This window comes from Excalfactoria chinensis, chromosome 1 (genome assembly GCF_039878825.1).
Source record: "Excalfactoria chinensis isolate bCotChi1 chromosome 1, bCotChi1.hap2, whole genome shotgun sequence".
NCBI lineage: Eukaryota > Metazoa > Chordata > Aves > Galliformes > Phasianidae > Excalfactoria > Excalfactoria chinensis.
In genome coordinates, this window is record NC_092825.1 from 75,533,734 (window position 1) to 75,560,293 (window position 26,560).

The 26,560-nt window shown below is 38.4% G+C and overlaps 1 protein-coding gene across 10 annotated transcripts in view; it reads right to left on the bottom strand.

Moving 5' to 3' along the window:
- Nucleotides 1-26,053, bottom strand: part of STXBP5L (syntaxin binding protein 5L) — a 170,718-nt gene extending 144,665 nt beyond the window's left edge. For 7 of the 10 annotated variants that reach the window (XM_072357295.1, XM_072357278.1, XM_072357255.1 and 4 more), the window contains exons 1-2: nt 25,161-26,047; nt 11,170-11,267 (exon numbers count right to left, since the gene is read on the bottom strand). In XM_072357295.1, coding sequence (XP_072213396.1) covers nt 11,170-11,267; nt 25,161-25,343 — 281 coding nt within the window. In that variant the 5' untranslated portion in view covers nt 25,344-26,047. Of the gene's footprint in view, nt 1-11,169; nt 11,268-25,160 lie in introns of all 10 variants that reach the window. The other 3 variants (XM_072357315.1, XM_072357305.1, XM_072357264.1) reach the window with 2 other exon arrangements.
- Between the last annotated feature and the right edge of the window lie 507 nt (nt 26,054-26,560).

Here is a 26,560-nt window from a genome sequence, read left to right on the forward strand (position 1 = left end):
TGTAAACAGGAGGGGGTACAGCTGTTTACAAGGGTGAACAATAATAGGACAAGGGGGAATGGTTTAAAACTGAGACGGGGAGGTTTAGGTTAGCTATTAGGAGGAAGTTTTTCCACACAGAGGGTGGTGATGTACCAGAACAGGTTGCACAATGAGGTTGTGGATGCCCCATCCCTAGTTGAAACTAGATGATCATTATCATTCTTTTCAATCCAGGACACTCCATGATTCTATGATTCTAGGTCAGATACTAATTTGTCAGACTGCCCCTCTGCTGCCATCTGTTAAACACCAGTCCTACTCTACTAGTGAAGAACAGGTCTAGCAGGGCATCATCCTTGGTAGGCTCTTGCATCAGCTGTGTAAGGAAGCTATCTTCCACATACTATAGAAACCTCCTGGACTGCTTCTTCTGCACTGTATTATATTTCCAGCATATATCAGGGAAGTAAAAATTCTCCCTGTAACTAGATCACTGGGAATGTATACTAATATCTCTCAAGCACACGCACAATTTCCCAACAGGATTATCTCACACTCAAATTAGATGACTCACTTCCTTCAGGGAATGAAGGCGAAGGTAATTCAGCTGTGCTACCAGAAGGGGTGGAGCCTGGCTGCTCCTCTCCTAGATCCCACTTAAGGGCTGATTGCCACTGAGGAATGATCTCTTTCTCTGGAGATCAGTCCTTTGTGGAGTTTACTACAAGCCTTCAACATTGGTGAGCATTTCCATTTATTATAGATTATCCTTTCATAGTGGTAATCTTACTTAACAAAACATCTGTTTAAACCTCTGTTTACCTATTGATTGTACAACTGTACATTTGGTGAGCCAGACAGGCCAAATAGACTGATATATATATGCATATATATAACATCTTTTTTGTTGAGTATCTATAAATGGGTTAGCAGGGAGAACATCACCCCCCTAGATAAAATGATTCCTGGGCATATACCAGGGTTTCTGGGTTTTCCCTATTATCAACTAGCTACTATGGTTGAAAAGTTGGGTCCCCTGCAGATTATGGGGAATATTTCCCCATTCCACATGGTGGAATATTTTCAAGGATTAGATTTCAAGGATATTTTGTCTATGAAAGAACGGCAGTTAACTGCCTCTACAGTGGCACGGCCACTGTTAATGCCTTAAATCAGGCAGAAATAAGAGCTGACACTTTAGAAAATGAAAATCAATTATTGAAAGACCATATTGAAAAGCTAGAACAGGAACTTAGCATATTAATGGGGAACAGACTAATTTTACTTCCCCCAATAGGCCAGGTCCAAAATATTTCAATAGATAACAAACATCTCTGAAATAATGGACGTGGTTGAACAAGAAAATAAAACCACTAAAACAGAAGAGCCACTTACAATGGATTCCTTGGAACTCTGTCCTATCATAACCCAAAAAAACAAAAAACAAATTCAAGATAGATCAGCAGGGGTGCTTCCTGATCAATGGCCCCCAGCCCAAACCCACTCCCATGTCACTACCCAACCATACACAGCAACAGAACTAATGGATCTGGTACAATGGTTTTGACAGAAACCTAGAGAGAGTATACTGACCTGGTTGTTGCAGTTATTCATTATACGCAGCTACCCAATTTCTAGATGAAAAGCATTCTAGATTAGATTGGTTAATGGCAGCATACCGTATGCTATGGCCAAACAAATCAGATATACCACTACATGCAGGGTTGTGGTCCTCCATGGAGGAACTTCAAAATTAGCTTCTCTCATACCTAGTTCCAGGAGATATCTATGAAGATACCTTTGATAGCCCTGACATGGTCAAATTCTTGGTGGGAATGAGGGACCTGACCTTACAGCAGGCCCCTTCCCACCCGTATGGCACATTAGTCTCAATATTAAATCCTCCAGTGGCATCAGAGGTGGCAGTTCATCAGGCTGATCAATTAGTAGCTGACCTGGGAGAAACAGAGTGCCTGCTACATCATGTGCAACGCCTGGTGATGACCTACATGGGACTGATGAAACATAGATGGACCTCATGATTACATGCCTCCAGTAACACCAATCAAGCACTGGCCTACAGAAGAACATGAACCAAATTGTGTCAACATACATAGCAAAGGGAAATTGTATAAGCATCATGATGTGTCCGATCTCTGTAATAAGGGAAAACTCACCTAATAACTGGTTCACACTGTGAAGGACTGGAGTGTATGGAAAACTGCTGATCACAGCCTGAACCTCTGACTGACCACCTGAGGCAAGCAATGAGTCAGCTGTGGGAGCACAGGTGATAGTAATTCAGCTGTGTTCCTAGATCCCACTTAAGGACTGTCTGCCACTGAGGAAGGATCTCTTTCACTGGAGATCACTGCTTTGAGGAGTTTACTGCAAGCCTTCAATATCATTGAACATTTCCATTTATTACATATTATCTTTCTATCGTGACAATCTTTCTTAATGAAAGATCTGTTTAAATCTGTTTACCTATTGATTGTATAACTGAACAATTGTACAGCTGTACAGGGAGTAAATAAAATCTCACACTTTGAATAGGAAAAAGACAAACAACTCTCAGTAAATTGAAATCAGACAACAGACAAGTAACCTATAGCTTTAAGTACAATGCAAATAAAATATTCTGTGTTCTTAATGAATAAGTAAGATTCCTCAAACCTTGCAGAAAGGACATGGAAGAGAAGTACACAATGAAAACATGAAAAAAATCATTTGAATTTGCCAAATCATTTTGGCTTAACAATATTGTGGAAAAAATGTTTACACACACAACTTTTATTTTAAGATTAGTAGCTTAATTAGTACCATTTGGATACCACTCAAAATACAGAAACAAACAAACAAAACTATAGTGCTATTTATGCCCTATTCATGTATTAGCTCCTGCAGTAAACTCTAAAGAGCTCGATAAAACATAGGCAAGGAATCTCTTCTCTGTATCACCTTTTAGTCACTCTTGTCTTCCAGGGCCCTCTTACCAATACTCTATGGGAAATAAGCATTACTCTCCTGCTAGTGTCATGACTGGCAACTGAACTCTTTCCACCATGGGTACCTCCTCTTCTGTTTAAAAATAACCAAAATCTAAGTTTAGTTTTCTTATAGTTTTTAACCTAAGAGACATAATTGCAATTCAAAATGATGCCCCTATCACAAACGTGCCTAGTAAGATAAAATGAATTGGCATTAAAGCTATGCAAATAATCTACTGACTAGGGAATACACGACGTCTGTATAAGGAATATAGGAGACCTCCTTAACATAATCACATATTTAAATTAAGTTCCTCAACAAATAAACTATTGATGTATCATGTTCGTCACTCACTACACTTTAAGCATTTAACTTAAAGTAAAATCTCCCAAACTCTACAAACTAAGATTAATGAAACTGCCATGAACAAGAAAGTACTACTGTTACAATCTAACTGGAAGTGAAACAAACACCTACTCACATCTGAGATAATAAACTGTCTGAAGCTGAGACCTTAAATGGAGTAAACAATGAGAAAAACAAACAGAAGAAAATAATTACTTTAAAACACTAGTATGTAAATTCTAATCATTGACTGCCAAGAGAAGGAGTTGTGAACTACTTAGTCCCAACTAAGTTGCATGCCTACTACAGGAATTTACTCAAATCTAAGTATACTCCTACCACACATCTTATTGATTCATTAAGGAGTACACAAGAGGGAGGGGTCAAAGCTGGGAGAGCTCATCCAAACTAATCAAAGAGCTATTCTACCATTCTGCGTTTAAAGGATGCTTGCTAAATTTAGATTGTTTGCATCTGTCTAAGAAGATAATTAGCAGATGGGAAGGGAGATCAGATTGATGAGCGTTACTTCCTTCTCAAGACAATATTTCCACTAATGACAGAAATGTTTGAACAAAAAAGGTAGGAAAATGTAAAAAGACATTTAGCACAAGGTCTAATTAAGATATATCACTTCTCTGAGATAGCTGCCTATCACCATTAGGCAAAATTTAAATACCATAGTATATATTTTTCTTTAAATTAAATTCCTGAAACAAATATCCAAAAAGTGTTTCTTTCCAGGAAGCATTTGTAAATGCAGTCACAAAATGACAAAACACTAGGGGTTGGAAAGAGCCTCTGAAGATCATCTAGTCCAAATCCCCTGCTAAAGCAGGTTGAGTAGGTTACAGAGAAAAATATCCAGGCAGATTTTTAATATCTCCAGAGCAGTAAACTCCACAACCTCTCTGGGCAGCCTGCTCTAGCGCTCTGTCACCCTCAAAAAAAAAAAAAAAACAACTATTCTCACATTCAGATTGAACTTCCTATGTTAGAGTTTGTGCCCGCTGCTCCTTGTCCTGTCATTACGCACCACTGAAAACAGCCTGTCCCCATCCACTCAACTCCTGCCCTTTAGATGGTATAAGCATTGGTTAGATCCCCTCTTGGTCTCCATGCTGAACAGTCCCAGGTCTCCGCAGCCTTTCCTCATAAGGGATGATGATGTTCATCAGCTCTCACTAAAATGCTGCCAGATCTATCCACCTTCCTCCCATTTTTATATGCATTTCCAAATACATGAAAATCTATTTTTTCTTAGTAATTTTTTCTGGAGATATCAGATCCATTTTTTTTTTCTTCTTGAATTAACATCAATTGAAAGTGCAATAAGCTCAACACTCTTAATTGCAATATATTTTACATACTTAAAATGCATGAGACCTGGGAGACCAATGGACCCAAATATATATGTGTATGCAGAGACTTAGCATGTATACAGATAAGAGCACGCACACAACCATATGTAGAATAATCTTCATACTGATTTTAAATTCCCTAAACTGGATGTGTCAGGTGTAATCATACAAGTAAATGTGATTATTTTTATATATTTTATAATTCTTTTAATTCTTTCAGTTTGACAATAAATTAATTTCTGTAATAACCCGTTTAGGTATCAATGCATATAAAAATATACATACATATTTCTTGATTACCTGTGAGATTTTCAGAAAAGCTTATGTTTGGAATATTGTCTGGCTGTGAAGTTTGTGCTCCTGATCTACTTAAGCACTCTGGAAAAATTCCAAATATATTCCACAATGAGATAAAGATAAAACGCATCAATGACTCTTCCAAATCAAACACCATAACTTTAGTTTTATGATCTTGTCTGTGCTTCCCCCATTCCATCTGCCCAATAAATCACACAGAGTAAACAACAAAGAACATGGCCAGCTTATTTTAAGGATAAAGATCTACTGAAACCTTGTTTAGAGGCATCAATTGTAATGAGAGTAAAACTGCCACATTTTATATTTAGATGTTATGCTACTGTTCTAGCAGACCAAAACTTTATACTATATTCTTGTCTTTTCTTTTAAATACATCCATCTTAATCAGTTTGTCATCAAACATTCTTTGCCATACTTCCTTTAACTGTAAAATTCCATATCTCTACAGAATTCTAAGGGTGATTATATAATTAGTACCATTTGTTCTCTTTCATTTTCTCCAGAGCACACTAACAGCCCCAGCTGCGCTTCCCTATAACACTGTCTGTATAACTGAGGTTTAGATTTCACCATCATCTTTACTCGGGACAGAAACTATGGCATCAGATATATGACTTTCAGCTGTTTAATGGAGACAAATGTGATAGCATTGAAGTTGTGCTCTAGTAATGTATAGTTGGAATAATACAAGTATAGTTGTAAACAGATAGCCAGAGAGTATCTAAGGAAAAGACTCACCAACTCTGAGGCCTTCAGTCAAGATAGATGCTCACCAATGTTGAGGCTCACCACCAGAACTCCACACAGGAGCAATATCCAGAAAGAGATGCTGCCTTAGTGGTGGTCAGCCCTTAAATGGGATCTAGGAGAGGTGGAGTCAAGCTCCACCCCTTCTGGGAGCACAGGGGAATTACTTTCACCTGTGCTTCCGTAGCTGACTCATCACTTGCCTCGGATGGTTAATCAGAGGTTCAGGCTGTGATCAACAGTTTCCCTTGCAATTTTCCATAAGATATACCTATTAAAATAAGTATTGCTGTATCATATTTGATATTCCAAAACTACCCCTGATATCAAAGTATGTGAAGAAGCACACAAAATAGGCTAGAAAAAATTACTTCCAATACTATCCAAAAGCAGAATTGCTCTTGAATAGATCCTGTAGATATTTTGTTCTGATTGGCAAATGGCTTCTTTCAAAAACAACTGCATACTGTTATAGGTGAATTTCTGGGATATAGTTTCACACATTAAGAAAATTCAATTTAGGAGTCTGCTGTTTACTAGGGGGAAAATAAATAAATAAATAAGAGTTTCTATTTCTCCATTCTCAGTCTCAAAAATGCACTCTTTCAGCTTCTTTACAGTTTCATTCTGATAAACTGGAGGTAAGCATATTTCGTAATCTATCAGTAAAGTAGCACAGCAAAACAGAAACAGTATTTCACCATGTTAGCAGAGTGCTTTTGGAAAGGTCTGTTGAACACCAGATTCAGATTAAGGAAAGTGTCAGGACTATGCAGATACGCAAAAGGAGCAGGCAGAGCAACAACTCCACGTTCGCGTGTTAGTGAGTTGGAATAATTTTGTTTGCTCAGGTATAAAATGACTACCATATTACCAGATGACACTGCAGTCTTGCCATTACTAGAACAGCCCTGCAAATGCTGTGAATTACTTTTTTTTCCTCGAGCACCAAACAGTGAAAATGAACAGTAGCATGACCTATGACCACCACCCACAAAAACATGAAGTCTGTCAGTCTTAAGAATAACTATTATAAGTCTTATATATATATAATACACTATATATATATACTATATATATATATAATACTAACTAGTATTAGTATTATTAACTAACAATAGAAAATAGTAGAAATGTGTCCAAAGATGTATTATCAGTGTAAACCAGTATGATGATAGATAAGTTTTTCATGGTCTGGAGGCCACTCTGGACACAGTAGATTTCCTTGCACCAGATTTTAATTTTTCCCTCATTTCTTTATAAGCAAAGATGATAATAAGTATGAAATGGTCTATCTAATAATAACTATGGAATGGTCTACATGTAGAGTTTTGTTACTGCAGCTGGCCATGAAATGATCATTGACTCAATACAATAATGTGTAGATAATTATATGCCTGGAGTAGATGGCTATACTGGCTACGCATATCATTAACTTGGTGGAAGAAGTCAAAGTGAAAAGACACAGTGAATCCATGAAATAAAGTGCTTTTAATGAACTTTTGCAAGCATTTTTGAGTTGATTCAATTGAGTGTAGGAATACACATCATGAAACAGGAGAGCAACATGCCACTTTTTCAGATACGATACTGGAATAATCATTCCCATTGCTGATTTTGATCTATCTATTCAGATATGTGACGTAAAAGAAAAAAAACCTCAGCATTCTTTTCCTCCGATATTAGGAAGAGACTTCAAACTGACCAATTTTCTTCATTTCTCTCACCCTCTGTATAGCAATATGCCTTCTTGGATAGATTACAGACAGTATGCTTTGTTTTATTGTGTATAATGTCAGAAGGTTTTCCAGACCAGAACTAGAGAAAAAGTATATGGAGACGATAAGAAAAGAAATTCAGTTTCATAACCCTTCTTCATTTGAACATGCTTGCCTCAAACAAGGATAGTACAGATGGAGTAGTAACAATGCATGATCTATGTATGGGTGCTGAGAACAGGGATGAAGGATAAGGACGGGTAGTCAGGCACTGGAATGCACTGCCCAGGGAGGTGGTGGAGTCACCAACCATGGGGGTATTCAAGAAATGTTTGGATGTTGTGTTGAGGGATATGATTTAGCTGGGAAGTATTGGTAATGGTTGGACTGGATGATCTTCTAGGTCTTTTCCAACCTTGATAATTCTGTGATTCTGTGACTACCAGAATACAAAGCAATTGTTTCTAGAGTGAGTATTTTGCCCTTTATTTGCAGGTTTTGTAATTCAGTGTCAGTAACAGGAAGACACTCTTTCATCAGTGATTTAATGAGCACTCATTCTGAGGATGAAGCACAGCTGTTTTGTGAGTATCAGCACCCATCAGACACTGATGTAGGTAACAGCTACAGTTGTTTGAAGTTTTTTGAGAATCCCACAGCGACCATTAGCATCACTAGAGCATAGCAACAGCAATTCCCATTGCTATAGAAGCTACATCTGCTAGAGCAGCTTTAAAAGAAATCTAGAAGGCAAACTGACACTCATTCCAAAGTGAACTTTCATTTATCTCTGTATTGCAATGGAAATGTATGAATAATAGTTTATTTCAGGCCAATTTAGAACAGACTATTTCAGTCATGCTGCTGGATTGTTTGAAACGATCACCTGGTGTTAAGTCTTTATTTTCAATGATGTTATAAGTGCTTCATTTTCCTTTGAGAACTGTCTTTTTCAACTTATTAACTTACAGTCACTAGATATCCCAACACTTTGTGAACATTTTGTAAAGGCAGGCATACCATTATGTCACTTGCACCCATCACAGGAAAACTTGTTCTACATCATTATATGAATACTAAATACAAATTTTGTTTTGCTATACCTTCATGATGCTTAGCACAAAGGAATTTGATCCAAACTGGGCCCTTTTGGTGCTAACACACAAACAAATGGTTGCTTTTTTGTAGTGGTAGCCAAACATCCTTTTGCACCATCCACAACACTGGTTAGAAGCACCAGCTTCACTGCTACAGCACAGTGAATGAGAACAAATTCTATCATTCTGTTATGTAGTATGTTCATTGCAGAATGAAATTATGCTGCTCTATTAAAAACAGCTTTTACAGGATACTGTGGAAGACTGAGAGCCATTAAAATCTGAACTGCTTTTAGTTTGCTTTAAAAAAGAATCTATTATAAATTGTATTTTCAGAATTAATACTAAACACTTATATCTTGGCTTGAATCTTATTGCCTGCAACAGTTACAAATGGCTACAACACTATTGGCTTAAAAAAGCAGTGTTCAGTGGATGGCTCCAGGCTGTCTCACTGATCATTCTTCTTTGCTACATACACAGGCAATCTTACTGGTCCATAACTAGGCTTTTTAAGTAGTATGTTCTGTAGAGCTTTGAGAGTGAAGTTCAGAAGTCTCAGTTAAAAAATGAAAAAATAAGTAATCCTTTTAATGGTACCATCTGTCTTCAAAGCACAGCTCTCACTGACTCAACACTCAATTAAGCAAACCAGGTTCTGTGTGCCAAAGCCATGAGGCATTTATGTTATGAGATGACATCTCTCTTTTAAAAAAATCAAATTATCTTACAATCTTGATACCCATGTTTGATTCAGTTCCTAGAAAATTTTCAGTCAATGAAGTAGGCTTTTGCTAGCAAAACTGAAGAAGAGGCATTAAAGAAGAAGGTACTTTGAAAAATATTCTTCTTCCTTTTTCCTCTAACCCTTTATAATCAATTTCCATAGATAATCCACTCAGAATTTTATATGAGGTGAGGGATGCAGCTTATTTTCCACTTTATGTTCCATTCCTGTGGCAAGTGACCTGCAGATTTAACTTAATTCTGCACAAAGACTTATTAATTTGGGTTCTGCAAACACATCTTTTCTTGAGAGATTTATACGTATAGGATGCCTAACCAGCAGCAACTCCGTTCTTGCATATGCCAGGGTGCCAAGATGGAAAGAAGCAGTGGGCTTAGGAGTCAGTTTTCTGCCAGACCTTCATTCTACAATACCTGCACTACCTATGAAATTCCCAGTCTCCCTGCTTATAGAAGGTAATCAATGAGCCTTCCGGACAAAATGCTCCAGCCTTCTTACATTTCCTAACTCTCAGAAGAAGAATACATGGATACTAGAGATGAACTTTCTCAGAAGCACATAAATTCAATTACACTGAAAGGAATATATTTAATCTACTTAACACAGGAAAATATTAAGAGTAGAATCATCAAAGCAAAGTTTCTTACATAACTGGTTCAGTTGAGTCTTGGGGAAAGAAAATGAGGTTTATGAAAACACAACTGTTAGAACAAGAGCACCCAAAAATGGAGGAAACTAAAATTTTAGTCATATTACAAGAGTCACAGAATGGTTCTCCATGAGGTAATTTTTCTTGATTGTAACTGTCCTGGTTTCAGCTGGACAGAGTTGATTTTCTTCATAGTATTTGGTATGAGTGAACAGCCATGTGTTGCTTAGCTGTCTGCTGGGTAAAACCCCAACAGTATGCTATCTTAACTGCTATTTTATACAGCATTGCCCCATACTTTCAACCCTGGAATTTGTTTAGCTGCAAGATGCTGTAAAAAGTATTGGCTTGCTACTTCTCTATCCTGTAACTCTTAAAGCTTCCTGTAATATTCTTCCTTCTCTTTTTTTTTCTTACATTATATGCAGTTTCACCAGACTGGAATGCATTTGAACCAAGACAAATTAAAAAAAAAATAAAATCAAGATAATCATTTTTAAAGACACATTTAAATATTCTCCTCTTTCTTTTTTCTATAACAAAACTTGTTCAAACTTTCATTTCATTTATGTTCAGACTGTTCTGTTTAAACAACTAACTTTAAAATTCCTGCAGTATAAAAACATGTAAGGTTCTGCCACTAATGTACCTCTATAATTAATGAAGAGAAAGAGCTACTTTTAGATTGTTCCATCTCACCTCCTTAAAACATCTCCTCCAAGGAGAAAAGAATTATACCCTAAGATCATCAATTTCCCACCATTCGCTTAACGAAGTCTAAACAATATTTCAAACATAGTTATTTCTAGTGAAGATTTCTCTAGCTGGCTGCATTACAATTATTTATTGCCAGTTCAAAATCCATGCTTCATCATCATTCATCATCATCACCGCACCATAATCTAACTTTACATACTGAAAAATCTCCATTTTTACTTGCAGCAAAACAAAAAATTAGTTCTGCTTCATATGCCAATAGACACCATACATATATCAAAAACTCATTCAGAACTTTTCCTTTAGACACCTGAAGAAGCTAAAGGTAATTCCTCAACAGCACATCCCTTTCCAGTCAATAAAGAAAAACAAAATGAGGCATAACATAACACCATAAACAGTACCCTTACCTGAGTGCTTCTAGACGAAAAGATGATTGGCGTCACTGAGTTACAAATACAGAGAGATTGCGTACATTCTGAATAAGAAAGGATACATTCGTATGGCTCCTGTTCTTGTTCCAATTGCCAGAATTTTCTGAACTGGGTCAAAAGCTAAGGCAGTGGGTAGATACGGAAAACCATGGCGAACCGTCTGAAACAGAACAAAATAACAAAGTGAATGAAGTGTAACTGCAAACAACAGCATGTATGTTCTACATTATGTGTACAGGAAAATAATTCACATTTTTGCAACCAACACTGTCAGTTGATAAAAACTCAATGTGAGCTGGTTACGTGCGCTTGCAGCTCAGAAGTCCAACGGTATCCTGGACTGAATAAAGAGAAAAGTGACCAGCAGAATGAGGGAGGTGATTCTGCCCCTCTACTCCTATTCTAGTGAGACCCCACCCAGAGGACTGCATCCAGTTCTGGAGCCCCAAACATAAACAGCACACTGAGGTGTTGGAGCAGGATCAGAGGAGTACCATGGAAATGACCAAAGATCTAGTGCAGCTCCACCATGAGGACAGGCTGAGGGAGATGGGGCATTTCAGCCTGGTGAAGAGAAGGGTCCAGGAAGACCTTATTAATAGCCCTCCAGCACCTGAAGGGGGCATACAGGAAAGGTGGGGAGAGACTTTTTAAAAGGGCATATAATAACAGGATGAGGGGAAATGGCTTTAAAGAGGAAGAGCATAGACTTATACTAGATATTACGAAGAAATTCTTTACTGTGAGAGTGGTGAGACACTGGAACAGGTTGCCCAGTGGGGTTGTGGATGCCCCTCCCTGGAAACATTCAAGGCCAGGCTGGAAGGGGCTCTGAGCAACCTGGTCTAGAGGAAAGAGTTCGTGCCTATAGCAGGGGGTTGGAACTAGCTGATCTTAAAGGGCCCTTCCAACTCAAACCATTATATAATTCTGTGATTCTATGATTTTACTTTATATTGTATAATTTGCAATACATTTCCACAAAAGCATGTTAAAAGATAAGCTGCTCTAAATACAAAGGTGAATTTCATTCATGTTGATTTCTACATGTGCTCTTTACTTGGATACTTTATGTTTTTGTTGTTATACCGTAGATTATAAAGTATATACCACCAATATACAACTGTATATTGAAAGATAGCCTCAATATGGAAGGCATCTGTAACTCTAAGTTAGGAAAAAAAAAAAAAAAAAAGACACAAGATTATTTTACAGTGGTGCAACAAACAAACAAACAAACAGCTTCAGCCTGCTCAGAATAGCCACAGAGGACAGAAATGGAACTTATCCAGAGGAAGACATCCAATAAATCAATAAACTGAGTTGAGTCTATGAGGGAAAAATCCTTCATATCAATTTAAAAACAAAAACAAAAATGCTAGACAAGATGTTCTCAAAGTGAACAGCTGAATCACTCATCCTTTCTTAATATTTATTTGGAATACTATGCTTTTAATTCTGACTTTTCAGAGATGCAATGCATCCTTAGGCCTGAAGATTTCCCTAACTAATATTTTAAATTATCTAAACCTGTTAGTTATGACCAGTATGACTTGCTTGATTCTTATGAGAAACAATCTCATGATGGGAAAAATTCAACACACACACACAGGAAACAAACAAACAAACAAACAAAAAACACAAATAATAATAATAAAACAACTGTAATGGGTGTGATTGTTAACCTAACAATACCTTGAGTTGGGTATTTTGGGTCCCTCACTACAATAAAGACATGGAGGCCCTGGAGCAGGTCCAGAGAAGGGCAACAACGCTCGTGAGGGGTCTGGAGCACAAGTCTTATGGGGAACAGCTGAGGGAGCAGGGATTATTCAGTGTGGAGAGGAGGAGGCTACAGGAGATTTTATCACTCTCTACAACTCCCTGAAAGCAGGTAGTCACAAAGGTGGGGAGAGTTGGCCTCTTCTGAATAAGTAGCACGAGGACTAGAGGGAAAAGCCTAAGTTGCTCCAAGGGAGATTCAGGTTGGATATTAGGAAAACTTAATTCTCTGAAAAAGCAGTCAGGGGCTCGGATGGGCTGCCCATGGAGGTGGTTGAATCACCATTCCTGGAAGTATTAAAAAATGTTTAGACATTGTACTAAGAGATGTGATTTAGTGGGAAAATATTGGTGGTAGGTGGACCATTGGACTGGATGATCTTGGAGTTCTCTTCCCACCCTGGTGATTCTATGATTCTAAACTTGGATAACTAATATATATATATATTCTTTTTAATATAGGTTTGGGATTTAAAAGTTTTCTGGAGAGAGCAGAATTCAACTTTTTTTCTGATATTTTATCTTCTCGAGATTATCCTGTTCATGAATCGTGTTAGCCGAACCATTCAGCAGTCCCTAAGGTACAACTTCAACAATAGTTTCCCTAATTGCAGACCTGATGAGCTGATGACATCTACAGCTTTACGACTCCAACTGTTTTCTTTTGTTTCAGCTGGAAGCACTTGAACAGATATTCACAAGTAGCTTAGGAACAACTAAATGTATCTTTTTTGTCAAATAAACACTTCCTTACTCATCTCATGTCTTTCTTATGGCTGATAAGGGATGTCTGAAAAAAATTCAAATGACTAGTATCTAGACTGCAAAAAATCTAGACACGTGCTGGTTCAGTATGCTGTAGGATCATAACTCGCTTTTTATGTTAATGTAGACATTTCTCAAAGATCTCCACAACTCTTTATCTTTTTTGCTTTGTGGAGTTTGGTTGGTTGGTTTGTTTTAAACCACATCTTCTCAAGTGGTATAATTACCCAATATTTTTAAAGCCTTATTTTCATACTTGTCTGTGAGCTTACTATCATTTTATGCGTGTATTTTCAGTATTTCTGCAACCTACACAATCAGACATAATTTATCTGGGTCCTGTTTTGTAGAACTATGTTCTAAAAGCACAGATATGTACATCTCTTCAGGATCATAGCTGAGTAAATATTCCTAAACTCTGGCATTGACTCAGAAGTGCTACTTCCATTTTGCAGCCATCTTTCAAATTGGAATATTTGTACCTATTCTAATCTGGAAGTTCTGGTGAAGGCAAAATTACTCAATTTGTAGAACAGAAAATATTGTTGAAGTTCACAATCTGCCACATAAATCACAATTTTCAAGTAAAATATTTATACTGATTATGACTTCAAATAAAAGACAAAAACAGTTTGGAAGAAGAACAAAGCTATAATGTACACAGTTAAGATGGAACAAAGTGCCTTTATGATCAAGATTTTTAACATGAATTAGAGCAGTCTCAAAGGTGATTATAAAGATCAGGCCTATTAAGCAGAAGAGTAATAACCTGTCAAACTTCAGTTTCCCAGCCTCTTCTCCTTAGACTTAGCTCAACGTTTCTACTTCCAAGGACTGTGAGGAAAAAAAGGGCACAAGAAAATACCACTTGACAGTAGATAGTAAATTTTTCAGTTATGTATTGATAAATCTTGTGGGAGCTGTATGTGTGAGAATGAACAGAACTAGAACTAGAACTGCACCTGGGCTTCCTCACAGCATCTACTAATAGAGATGAAGAAGAGGGGAAAAGTTACAAACTTGATGTTAGGATGACACAAAATTCCAAATTAATATGAGCAGTGAAGAAGATGAACAATAATGACCAAAACTTTCAATAGTCAATAGAAAATGCAAAACCAAGTACACATTTTCCCCAAAAACTAAGCTATCCCCATAGCAGACAGAACCTGAAGAAAGCATACAGAAGTATTAGCCCATGTTGTCATAAATACAAGGCCTACCTACCACAAACATCTTTTAAAAAGAAAAAAAAAAGAAAAAGAAAAGGTGCCAGAACAAGGGAGCGAAAAAGCAGACAGCAGATGGAGCCAGGATTGCTTTCCTCCACATTATCCAGATTTCTTCTATGTCTCCTTTTTGGCACGCAGCTTCTGGAGGCAGACTGCGCTCCCTAGGATGTGCAGTTTATATGCAATATTTGAAACATTTTATTTGAAACAGAACAACTACAAACGTAGCTATGATTTCAGTATAAATCCTCATTTTGTTTTGTCCTGCTATTTTAAATTTGATGAAAATCATTTCAAGCAAATATTCTTTCAGCGAATTCCATGCATATATAAAATAAATTTACTTAAATTTTCGACATTCATTTATTATTTGGTCTTGCCCACATTCTACCAATGGGCACTTTTGCTGTACAGAACATAACAGTATGTTTTTCAGTGGCTGAAAAGAGAAAAATCTCACTAGCAGTAATGCGCAGTATCCAGTGCAGTTATTTACATAGTGTATAATTTGGCTTTTCAGTATTAGTTTTTCGTAACTTTTATTCCACTCCTGCAAAGTCATTATTTTTTCAAGGTGATTTTGTTCTTCTCTAAATAACTCCAGAAAATACAGGACTAAAATCTGTTTTAAGCTGTACCAATGGAGTAATAAAGAAAAACTGTTCCTGCTGTTCTGCATAAGCATAAAATGTGTGACTGATATTTTCCAGATATCCTGCCGTGCGTAATATTTGACAGCAAAATTGATTTACTTAGCTAAATAATTTTTGATGCGATGTGTACTTGTTTAAATTGAACTATGTAGTCAAAGCCTGTGACTCAAGATGTAGAATCTATTTCCAAATTGTGATCAACATGCCAATGCAGAAGTCTCACTGAAGCAAACGCTGTATCTGTTTGTGGAGCAGGGAATGAAGTTTTCAGAGAAACTTTCATAGCTTCTTACTCAGCTGTGTATGAATTATTCAAAAAGGTCAACAATTACAGCTTTCATTGATGTTATAGTGGTGAAAAATGGCTGATGGACGCTCATGAAGATGTTTTGTCACACATTATATCCTCACACAACAATGACATCCTTCCTCTATGCTTCTGTGCCTAGATACTCTGATTGGTGATACTATACTCTGCTCATGAAAGATAGAAAGAGAACAAGATATTAATAGGCTTCCAACTCAAGGCCACAAAAGAAACACAACTTTATTAGCTATATTTTCATTTTTCAAGGGACTAATTTTTCTTAAAGTCCAACCTCACCAAATCTTGTTATTTAACCCAGTAAGTGGCTAAGCACCACACAGTTCTTCACTCACTCCCCCTGTTCCCAGTGGGATGCAGGAGAGAATTGGAAAAACAAAAGTAGAACTTGTGGGTCAAGATTAAACTATTTACTAGGATGGAGAAAAAGGATAGTTATGACTGCATATACATACACATATATATTTATGTGATTGTATATAACAAGTGATGCCCAAACAATTGCTCAGTACCCCACGACTGAGGCCCAGCGAGCTCCCAAAGCAGTGGAAAAGCACGAGATGAACTCCCGCCCCTTCAATACTCTTTCTGCATGATGCCTTATAATATGGAAACTCCCTTTGGCCAGTTTAGGTCACCTGTGCTTATTCTGTTCCCTTCCAGTTCCTTGGGCCCTTTGCTGAGAAGGGCTTTGGCTCTGTACAAAGCTGCTTAGCAGCAATTATAAGCATCAGTGCATTCTAAAAATTGTTTTTCTCCTAGAACCAAAAAGACAGCATCATAACAGACACTCTGAAGAAAACAATTCCATCACAGCTGAAACTAAAGCAGAATCTAACCTTATCAAAACTTTCCAGAGTTTCAAACCAAAGCCATGGATTCCATTTAGCTCTTAACCTTCATGAGGAGCCATGGCATCTGAGAATGGTCACAGGTGATCCTAAAATCTACTTGTTTTTTCTTAGATAAACATATCTGTAGGTAGTTCTCTTACTCAATGTCTCTCTGCACATGTACACAAAAAAGCTAGGAATGTCAATATGGAGAAAGCTACTTGCAAATAAGACTCTAGAGCTATGAACTTGGAAGGCTGATTTCTACCCCTGGCAAAATAGTAAGATAAAGACTAAGATCAGTGGAAGCATGGATAAAAATGGTCTTCAGAAGCTAGCACAGTTTCTACAATGGGAAATCTTGTCTAATTACAGGAGATGAAATTCTATGAAGCTATCAGAACGCACAGAAACTGATCCAAAAAGTTTCCAAAAGCCTTCCACTACTGATTCAAAGCAAGGCACTGTTTAGCCCCAAGAAAGAAAGCACGCCCAAATGCATCTTCCAAACAATTACTTCAAAAAAATAAAATAACAAAAATGAAAAAGAAATTTTGCAATCTTCACTGAAGTTGCTCTTCCCATTACAAAATTCTCTGAAGAAACTTCACAAATGTGATTTTTTTACTGTCATTTTCAGTTCTGCAAACTGGATGTTAAACTCTATCAAATCAGAATAGTCCTATTCAGATAGGATTCATATCGATGCAATCATCTCACAGGGAAAATATGACCTTCTGAATCTCAGGAAGTGTTATCTCCATGACTGTTCCCTGAAATATGGTATGTCCAAAATGGAAAAAATATCAAACAGACAGACAAAAAACACAAATAAATAAAATGGCATAGATGCCCAAAATATATTATTCCCAATACGTAAGTGAGTGTGGAAGGGAACCCAGCAGATTGACGGTTCCATACAACCCTGCTGCTCAAACCAGAGCGGCTGAATTTTAGTCTTACTTCTTTGATAGATTTAAATGAGTGTCCTGTGGCAAACCTTCTCACAACTATACCATCTTGCCACGTCTACCACTGAACTGAGTTACAGAATAAACAGAGTAACTCAAGAATATACTCATCCCAAGGTAGGTATTCACCTCTTTGGAGAAATCCTAATTTCAAGAGAAGACATGGACTGCAAAATGATTTCAGCTCTTCCCATTCCTTCTAGAGGACTCGAGTCTAAAAACTGCAGGACAAATATGCAAAAAGGGAGGCAAGTGGAAAAGGTAATGAAGAAATTGCATTCATTGTTCAGTAAAAATGCTGTAAGAGGCTTCCCACTCTTGCTAGTGAGACTGCCAAGAAATAGGACATCACCTGTTTATAGAAGAATCTTCTTTCCGCCATAGTGCAAAAAAGATAAATGCCATGAACTGCAATGAACTTAGCTTTGGCTTAAAGGTATAAAATTAAAAACAAATCCAATGATTTCAAAGCTCAGTTTGGCCTACCTGCTGGGGGGGGGAGCAGCTTTTCATTACTAGTATTTCCAATGTTGCTTACTTTTTAGTAATAATTCATAATTAATCTTCTCCTACATTCTTTGCACACTTTGTCTGAATTTAGATTTTAATCTGGAGTTACTGACCAGCAGCTCATGTCACAGATGAGGGAGATACATTCTGAATGAAACCCAGATACTTGATGCTGGGTAGCTGTAACTGAAAGCACATCCCTGTTCTTGAAAGATGCAACAGATGGACTGGGTTGTACAGAGCAGACATCAGAGTTCGCTGTGTACAACTTTCTGCAATGTCCAGTGGATAATAAGAGACTTTTCTCACAGGAACTGTGGCAAATAACACAAACAGAAAAGCAATCATCCATCTATCCCATATGCTGTGTACTGCTCAAACCAAATCTGATGGATGATAGGAACAGACACTTCAAGAAAATAAGATGCAATAAAAACTAGACTGCAACACATATATACACCCATTATGTTTCTACAATAGCTGAATAACGGTCCTGACTTCTGAGTGTTTGACTTCACAACATTAACTAACATTCTTATACTTTTTGTGTAATGTTTTTGTGTTTTTTTTCCAGTTCTGTATACAATTTAACTCTGACAGAACCATAAGAAGTATACCTTGTCAGACTTTGACCCTAGCTACAGGCAACAGATTGTCTCTACTATTTTTCACTGTCCACAGACTTTGCTGGTGAACTGTTTGGAATGGACACAGCACTGTACAAAGATAACATCTTATTACATTTGAGTCTATTTACCAGCCATCTGTACCTAACAATACTGCTTTTTCTTCTCTCCACAGATGCACATTACTCACACTTCTAATCACAGAGACCGCTAACTTCCTCCTGTCCTGATACTAACATATATTTTGGGAAATTAATACAACCATATGAACTGCTTTAATGAACACTGCATTTTAGTACAGTCAATAAACCAATTAAAAAAAAAAAAAGAAAAGAAAAACACACACCAAAAAAAAAAAAAACAAACAAACAAAAAAATAGGACGCTCACAAACTAAGGTAATCTGTGCAACATCAATTCATCCCCTGCTTGCAGAGATTAATCAAACAATGTTCTTCTGTCACAGAAAAATATTTTCCTGTCATCACTTTTGCCTCATTCCATGCATAGCACAGGCTGATCTGTTCCATGGGCAAATGAAAGTTATTTTAATTGTTAAAAAAAGATACTGTCTGTCAAACATGTCTATTAATAAGGTACATGTAACGGTTGAGATGGAAAACAGCAGAAAGGAAATACTGCCTATCTTCTTGTCACTTAGTTTTATAAACTATAAAGCAAAGCCACAAATTACACTTTTTACATACAGTTGTTAATAGTGTTTCCATTTTGTGATTGACCAGTTTGAGGTAATGGAGCCTGATGATAGTCACACATCTTAGGTGCAATTCAAATGTCCAGTCTGAAGCCATAATTTCACATACGGTCACCTAAGACATGAAGGGAATTCTGTTTTTCTGACTAAGGGAGAACAGCCTAGAAGTTAGTGTGTAGATGTGCAGGGTACTTGCAACAAAAGGTGAAAACAATGAGAGGCATAACTGGAAGATGCAAGTGATATAAAAGAGGATGCTAAAAATACAGACTCAAGGCAAATCAAGCTGAATTCTCAAGACAGCAAATACTAGGCAATCTGGTATTGTGGATCTTCTGTGCCTCGGTTCCTATCTATACATCAAGAATGATGATATGTCCATCTCAGATATATTCTGTGAAGATCAATTCATTAATGTTTATAGAGCTTTCAAAACTACAGTGAAGAGCACTTCTGCTGAGAAAGCCCATGGGGAACTTAATACTTGGGTAAACTCTATGTATACAAAGATATACTGAAGTGCTTTCCAATCAGCAAACACTATGTTCTACTAAATAAGACCTATAGAAGAAATATGGGATAATGCAATTAAATGCTGTATTTGCAAGCAAACATCAGAACATTCAAATTTTCAAGTGGTTTGTTTTGCAACCTTAAAACTCTTAAAAACGTTTTAAAGCTGTAATTGCATGCATTGGCCCTGAATGTCTGCAGTAATACATTTAGGATTAGTATTTGATTAATGATCAAATAAAGCAATGCAAAAATAAAGACACTTCGTTCAAAAGAAACAAAACAATTGCTTGGTTGTATCACTACCGGTAGCTTAATATCATCAAATCTTCCTAAAAAGAAGCTTCTAAGATGCTGTGCTCTTCACTGCTGATAAGCCCTATTTCAAACAACTGCAAACATTTTAAAAAGCAAAATACTTAATGATCATCACACATGCAATAAGATTATTTACACCTAATTACAGAAGCATCACTTATAGCACTTATACCCAGAGATGTTGTTGAGTGTCCTTCTCTGGAGATATACAAACCCATCTGGACATTGTCATGCGTAACCCACTCTAGGAATCTGCTTTAGTGAAGGACTGGATTAGGTGATCTCCAGAGCTCCCTTCCAACCCCTAAAATTATATGATTCTGTGACTAGGAATCTACTGTTTAAATTTTATGTTCTATTAAAAATACAGCGTGTGCGAAAAATCCTTCTCAATGTCATATTGTATTTACCACAGAATGAACTCTGAGCACTTACAAATAAGGTTTAATAGTTAATTTAAAGTGGGTTTTCACCAAAATGTAAAACCTCACAATGATATTTTTTTTTGGCCCTCAGTGACCTTCTTAATGAGGCAACGCAGGTTAAGCAAACAGCTCACGCTAAATGAAACATTACAGACAGCTTAGAACAAAGAACTTCTTTTATTCTCCATAAGCAAAAATAAAACTGTGCTACCACACAATTGTTCTTAAACTGCCATTTGGAAATTCACCTTATTTCTATTGACACTGAAATGCATACTCATGCTGGACCTACAGTTAAAGTATCTACTTGTCTGCTATCAAATGGACTAGATGTTCATCTTTACAGTCAAAATAAAGCATTACCATCTCCAAAATCCAAGAATTAAATTTTAAGACTGTGTTATAGGAAATCCAGATAAATAATGCACATAAATTTGCATGACAAACTGAAATAGCTAAATAAAATGTCTTTACGTAATATCACAAGACAACATAATAGAGAAGTTCATCAAAACCAGGTAAGTCTTACAGCCAATATCCCAAGAGCGAAATGCTATTGGCAGATTGAAAAAGTGAAGTTGTCTTTGAAATCTGGCTACTGATCGGAGGCTGACTGCTTTTAAAGGCAGTCACAAAGACGTTACAGTTTGGGTAATAATTCAGGGAGAAGTTTAATATAAAGGTTCTAGAATCTTTTCTAGAGTATCCAGCCACTGCCCTATAGCCAAAGAAAATACACTAGAATAGGTTGTAGGTCTAGTGAAGCACAACTCTTACTACCCAGTTATGGAGATCTTGATTTCAAACATTATCTGCATAAAGGTATTAACATCTTGCTCTACAAATTCAGCTCTACAAACTGCTCTTGAGGAACAGCTCAAGTAGTTCCTTACAGGAGACTCATTTTCATAAGGAATCCACACCACGTGTTCTCAAAATCTGCATCTTCAGTTTTAGTCAACTTCACCCAAACTATAGTACCACATCATAATTGACCTCCTACAGAAGAAAATCAATCTTTTCACCATTTATGCCCCTTCTGCACAAAGTTCTACTTAAATGATTTACAACATCCTAATTGTTCCTGATCCCTATATTAATGAGATCTCTTCCTGCTGCTGTATTTCAATTTCTACAAGCTATAAGCAAATACAAGGTATCATCATAGTATCATAAATACAAGGTGGCTCAAAAAATCCTTAATAATAAACCTTAATAATATGAAGAAGCTAACTCCACCACACTTGAAATTAATGCAAACTTTACTAACATATTCTATTGGATTGCATCCAGTTTTTGGCATGACTCTCCTATCTCACACGTTCAATTAACTTGAATCATAATCGGTATTTTTACCAAGCAGATACCCATGCCCCAAGAGAAGCCTTAGATACAACATGACCTACACTTCAGCTTCCAGTTGTCACAAAATACAGTTCTGCCAAAATGTCACATTACCTGAGTACTTTTAGAAAGGTGACAATGATTCATCACTACAGATACCAACACATAAGTTTATGATGCTTAAAAAAGTCTGCAGCTATTTCACATGCAATAGTTGCACGCTATGTCAGCACATAAGATTACATTAATGATTCAAACATAAATGGCAAAAGTAACTCATTGTGAACATCTCAGTATAAAATGAAATATTTAGCATTCTTCTTCTATTTAGAATTTGTTTTATCTTAAAAAGACACCATGCTAAGTAGTATCTCAAAAATGGCAAAAACAGAGACAGCTTTCAGATGTGTTACTAATAAAACATACATTACCAATAAAACCAGTCTTCTGCAAGACGATTCAGATCAGTTTTTTTAGTCAAGAAGACCTCCCACAAACTTCACAACAGCAATTTATTTAAGTAAAGAATGCAGTATAAGACCCTTTAATTCTTAATGTATGAGTCAGCTCTTACACTATTTATCAAAATGAAGATTTTTTTTAGCAGTAAAGGAAGAAAAAATGGATTTGGGGTGTTACTCCAAATATGAAGCCGTCTATCATGATTGTGCAGATCAAAAGAAGCCAATCCTGCATTAGCTTCACTCCGTTTTGTGTGCAGCAAGATCACAGATCCAGGATCTTTGAACTGCAGCCTGTATTACTTATGTAACTTAACATGAAAACAGATAACTGAAAAATCAGAAGTTCTATGCCACAAAAGCTTTGGGAAGGTAAAGCTTGGATTACATGTATGTTTTGCAGCATTTTTAATATACATATCGACTGAGGTACAAATTAAGGCTCAGATTCAGCACCCTGTAGCATGCACGATAAACCTGTGCTTGTGTACAGTCCCACTGCCTTTGGTACACTTGCACAGTTCATAATGCAGAACTGGGGCCTGTGAGTTACTGTCAGTTCACTCAGACATGCTTATACTGTTACTAAACAGCAACACAGCTCATTAAGTAGAGCCAACTGACTAAACCTTGCAGTATTTCCTGAGCTCATAACCATAGATTATTTGGGGAAGTTTGCTTTTAGCACGCTTTTATACCTTGAAAAATGGAAGCCAACGCTTTGTATACCATAGAGTGGGCTTCTGCAGTACCATGCATTCACAAGCAAGTGCTGCTGCAACCAAAAGCTCTCCCAAAGAAACGTTTACTTTTCTGAGAGCATTTCAACCTGACAGCTAAATCTTTTAAGTGAAAAAGAGAGGCAAATATTGCCTACTGAAATCTTCTAGAAGTGCTGTATTCCTGTGCACACACATTTCTAAGCAGATCTGTCAAAGCCTGACAAAACTGCCTGCAAGTAATATCAAGCCAAGGGTGGGAAATACAAAGATAGAGAATCAATTGATTTTGTTTATGAAAGATTTATCGTATATTTTTTGCAAATATGCCACACATCTATCACATGAAATACAGATCCCTGGCATTATCAAAGAAAGAATTATGTTGAGTCTCAGCCTTACTCAGAATGTCAACCCCTCTAAAGATATATCAATGTATCTTGGTTAGACGCATCATTTTTCTACTGAAGGGACAAAAGTGGAAAACCACTGTTCTGAATATCTGGAATATCATAAATGTTGTATTACTGGGGACCTAAGCAAGTCAAATTCAGCCCTGGTGAAAACAGACAGAATCGTAATGAACTCACACTGTTAAACAACAGATTAATTTGACTCAGAACACCTCATGGTATAGAACCTATCCGAAAGGTCTCTCTGACTGTTCAAGTGACAGGGGCTCATCCTTCTTCACCTAAACTCTGTATGAGTTTTAACATTTGCTGTGTCTGAGAACAGAATAAAGTCATCACACCTGCAATTATGAAAGCTGTATATTGCACTGGGACAGATCTACACACTCTCCTACAGTTTTGCCCTGCTTGCTTATATTCCATCCTTCCTCAAATACTGAAACGTACTGGAGTTGGCTATAGCCTAAATTTCAACTCATTTGGTATCTGACTAATGACAGCATGCTTAATAGGTGAAGCTCTTCTACTTGTAACAACGTAAACTGCACTAGCTAAAAATTCTGTTTTTGAAGGTCCTAACAGATAAACAAACAGGACTTCTAGTAAAGTCAACACAGTTAACATCAAAGTTAAAGATAAAAGCATAGGACTAGAGGATAAAAATACAATCTCTCATTTCTTTTTTGTTCTTTGTTACTAAAGTATCACTTAGAGAACTCCAGAGCTGGTCAGAAATACCAAGTCATTTCTATTTATTTTGCTGTGCACTGAGAGCTCTGTTGCAGGAAACAGACATATAAAAACCATTTGATGCTGGCTATTTGGAGAAAATTCCCACAGAATGATCTAACCAGTACTTAAAAGCCAACGCCAAACAAATCTGGAAACTTTCAATATTTATCTGTTCCATTAAGTTTACTGTCATACAACCATAATCTTCAGCACCGATGCTAGAAAGAAAAACAAACAGACCCCTAAACGTACACCCAACCCCTTGCAAACAATTAAAGTGCTACGTTCAGCAAACGCTGTGCCGCCTTCTATTTCCAGCTTGTGTCTTTTTCCTTAAGGAGAGAGGATGGTAGTATGGTTAGGTTGCAGTTGGACTTGATGATCTTTAAGGTCTTTTCTAACCTGAGCAGTTCTATGGTAGCTATGGGGTGGGGGGGGAAGGACGGGGGGGGGGGGGGGGGGGGAGGAGGGAGTACAGACAGACAAATCTAAATTTCTAATGGCTTGTTATTTATATTGGTACCACAACCCACAGCAAATCCCCACCACCGAGATCTCTGCCTTCCAGTACAAAGTCCTTATACAATCACTGCAGTTCTCAGGTAGAGAAGCTCACTGGCATCCAATTTCTCCCTCTCCCCCCCCCCCTCCATACCCAAAGCCTACCTCTGCGTAGCTTTTCTTACCGCTACCCGAAGGGAACCCCGTGGCTCTTACCTTACAAATCTGGAAATAATCCGAAGTTAGCGTCTCCTGGATCTCCTCCCGGGGAGTCCCCGCGGCGCCCGCAGTCCCTCCGGGATGAGCGGAACCTCCGCCAGCCCCACCGCCTCCAGCGCTGCCACCGGGCGAGGAGGCTGTCAGACCATCCAGAACTTTGCGAAAATTGAATTTCTTCATTTTGGAAGAAGCTCGAAGAGGAAGGTGCGGGGAAGGCGATGGGATGTGCCGCCACACATCCAGCTACATGTAGCGAGAGTCCCTGATGGTCCTCCGAGTGAGGCAGCGCTTCAGTCCCTCGTACCAAACCGACTACCCGGTATTAGGTATAATTGACTGAAAAATACAACGGCTTCATTTTTGCCAGGAGTAAAGGGCTACCGGGATGGGGTCCTTTCGGGAAATAACAATAAAAGAAAGATCCACAAGCGGGCAGGACTAAGCTGAACGCTCAGACACGGAGCGATGGAACAAGGGCCACCCGGCTCGCTCACGACATCCACATCTAGAAGCGGGCTAAAAAACGACAAGTCAATGGAGAATTCAAGCCAGCATCTGACCGAGCGGGGTCCATCCCTCTCTTCCTTTCGCCCTCGGTGCTTGGCTATTTCGATAGCACTACAAAAACAAGACTGCACCTCACCCCGCTTCCCCTGGACACCCCTTCGCTGAGAACTGACTCCTCCGGGTGCTGGGCGGAGCGCTTCCCTAGGCTACCCCCGCCCTCCTCCCGCTGCTGGAACAGTCCCGGCCCCTCCTCTCCCCGCGGAGGATGCGCGGGGTGACGGGACAGCCCCACTCGCGACTCTCCTGCCCGCACCCCGAGCCTCTGCCGGGGGAAACGGGAGCTGCACGCCCGGCCGCAGCTCCTACCCCGCCTCTCCTCTCTCACGCCCCTCCCCGCCCCGCCTGAAGGGAGAGACGGGGCGGGGCGAAAGGTTCGTGATTGACAGCGGCTCGTGATTGATAGCTGTTCTCATTGGCTCGGCACTCGGTCGGCTGGACGAACGGACCAATAAGCGGAACGTCAGGCAGGGTGGGCGGGAGCACCAGCCGAGGGAGCGAGATGGCGAGGCAGAGCTCTGACACATCTGATTGGTTGCGCTGTCAAGATGAGCACGCGCTCTCACCAATTGGAAAGGCTTCTAACCTCCGCGACGCCCCGCCCCAATGCGGCGGTTGGCGCTGTCTTCAGCGCGCTGGGCTGGGGCGGCTGTGAGGGGCTCGGGGTTGTGTGGGGCTGTCCTGAGGCCGGGGCAGCGGGGCCGGGTCGGGACGGCGTCGTCGTCCGCCGACAGGGGTGCTTTGGGAGCGGGGTGGTGAGGTTATGTGCCTTTGGGTACGGTGGCTGTTGAGCAGGCGTATACCTCAAGCAGTGGAAGAGCCACGAGGGACGG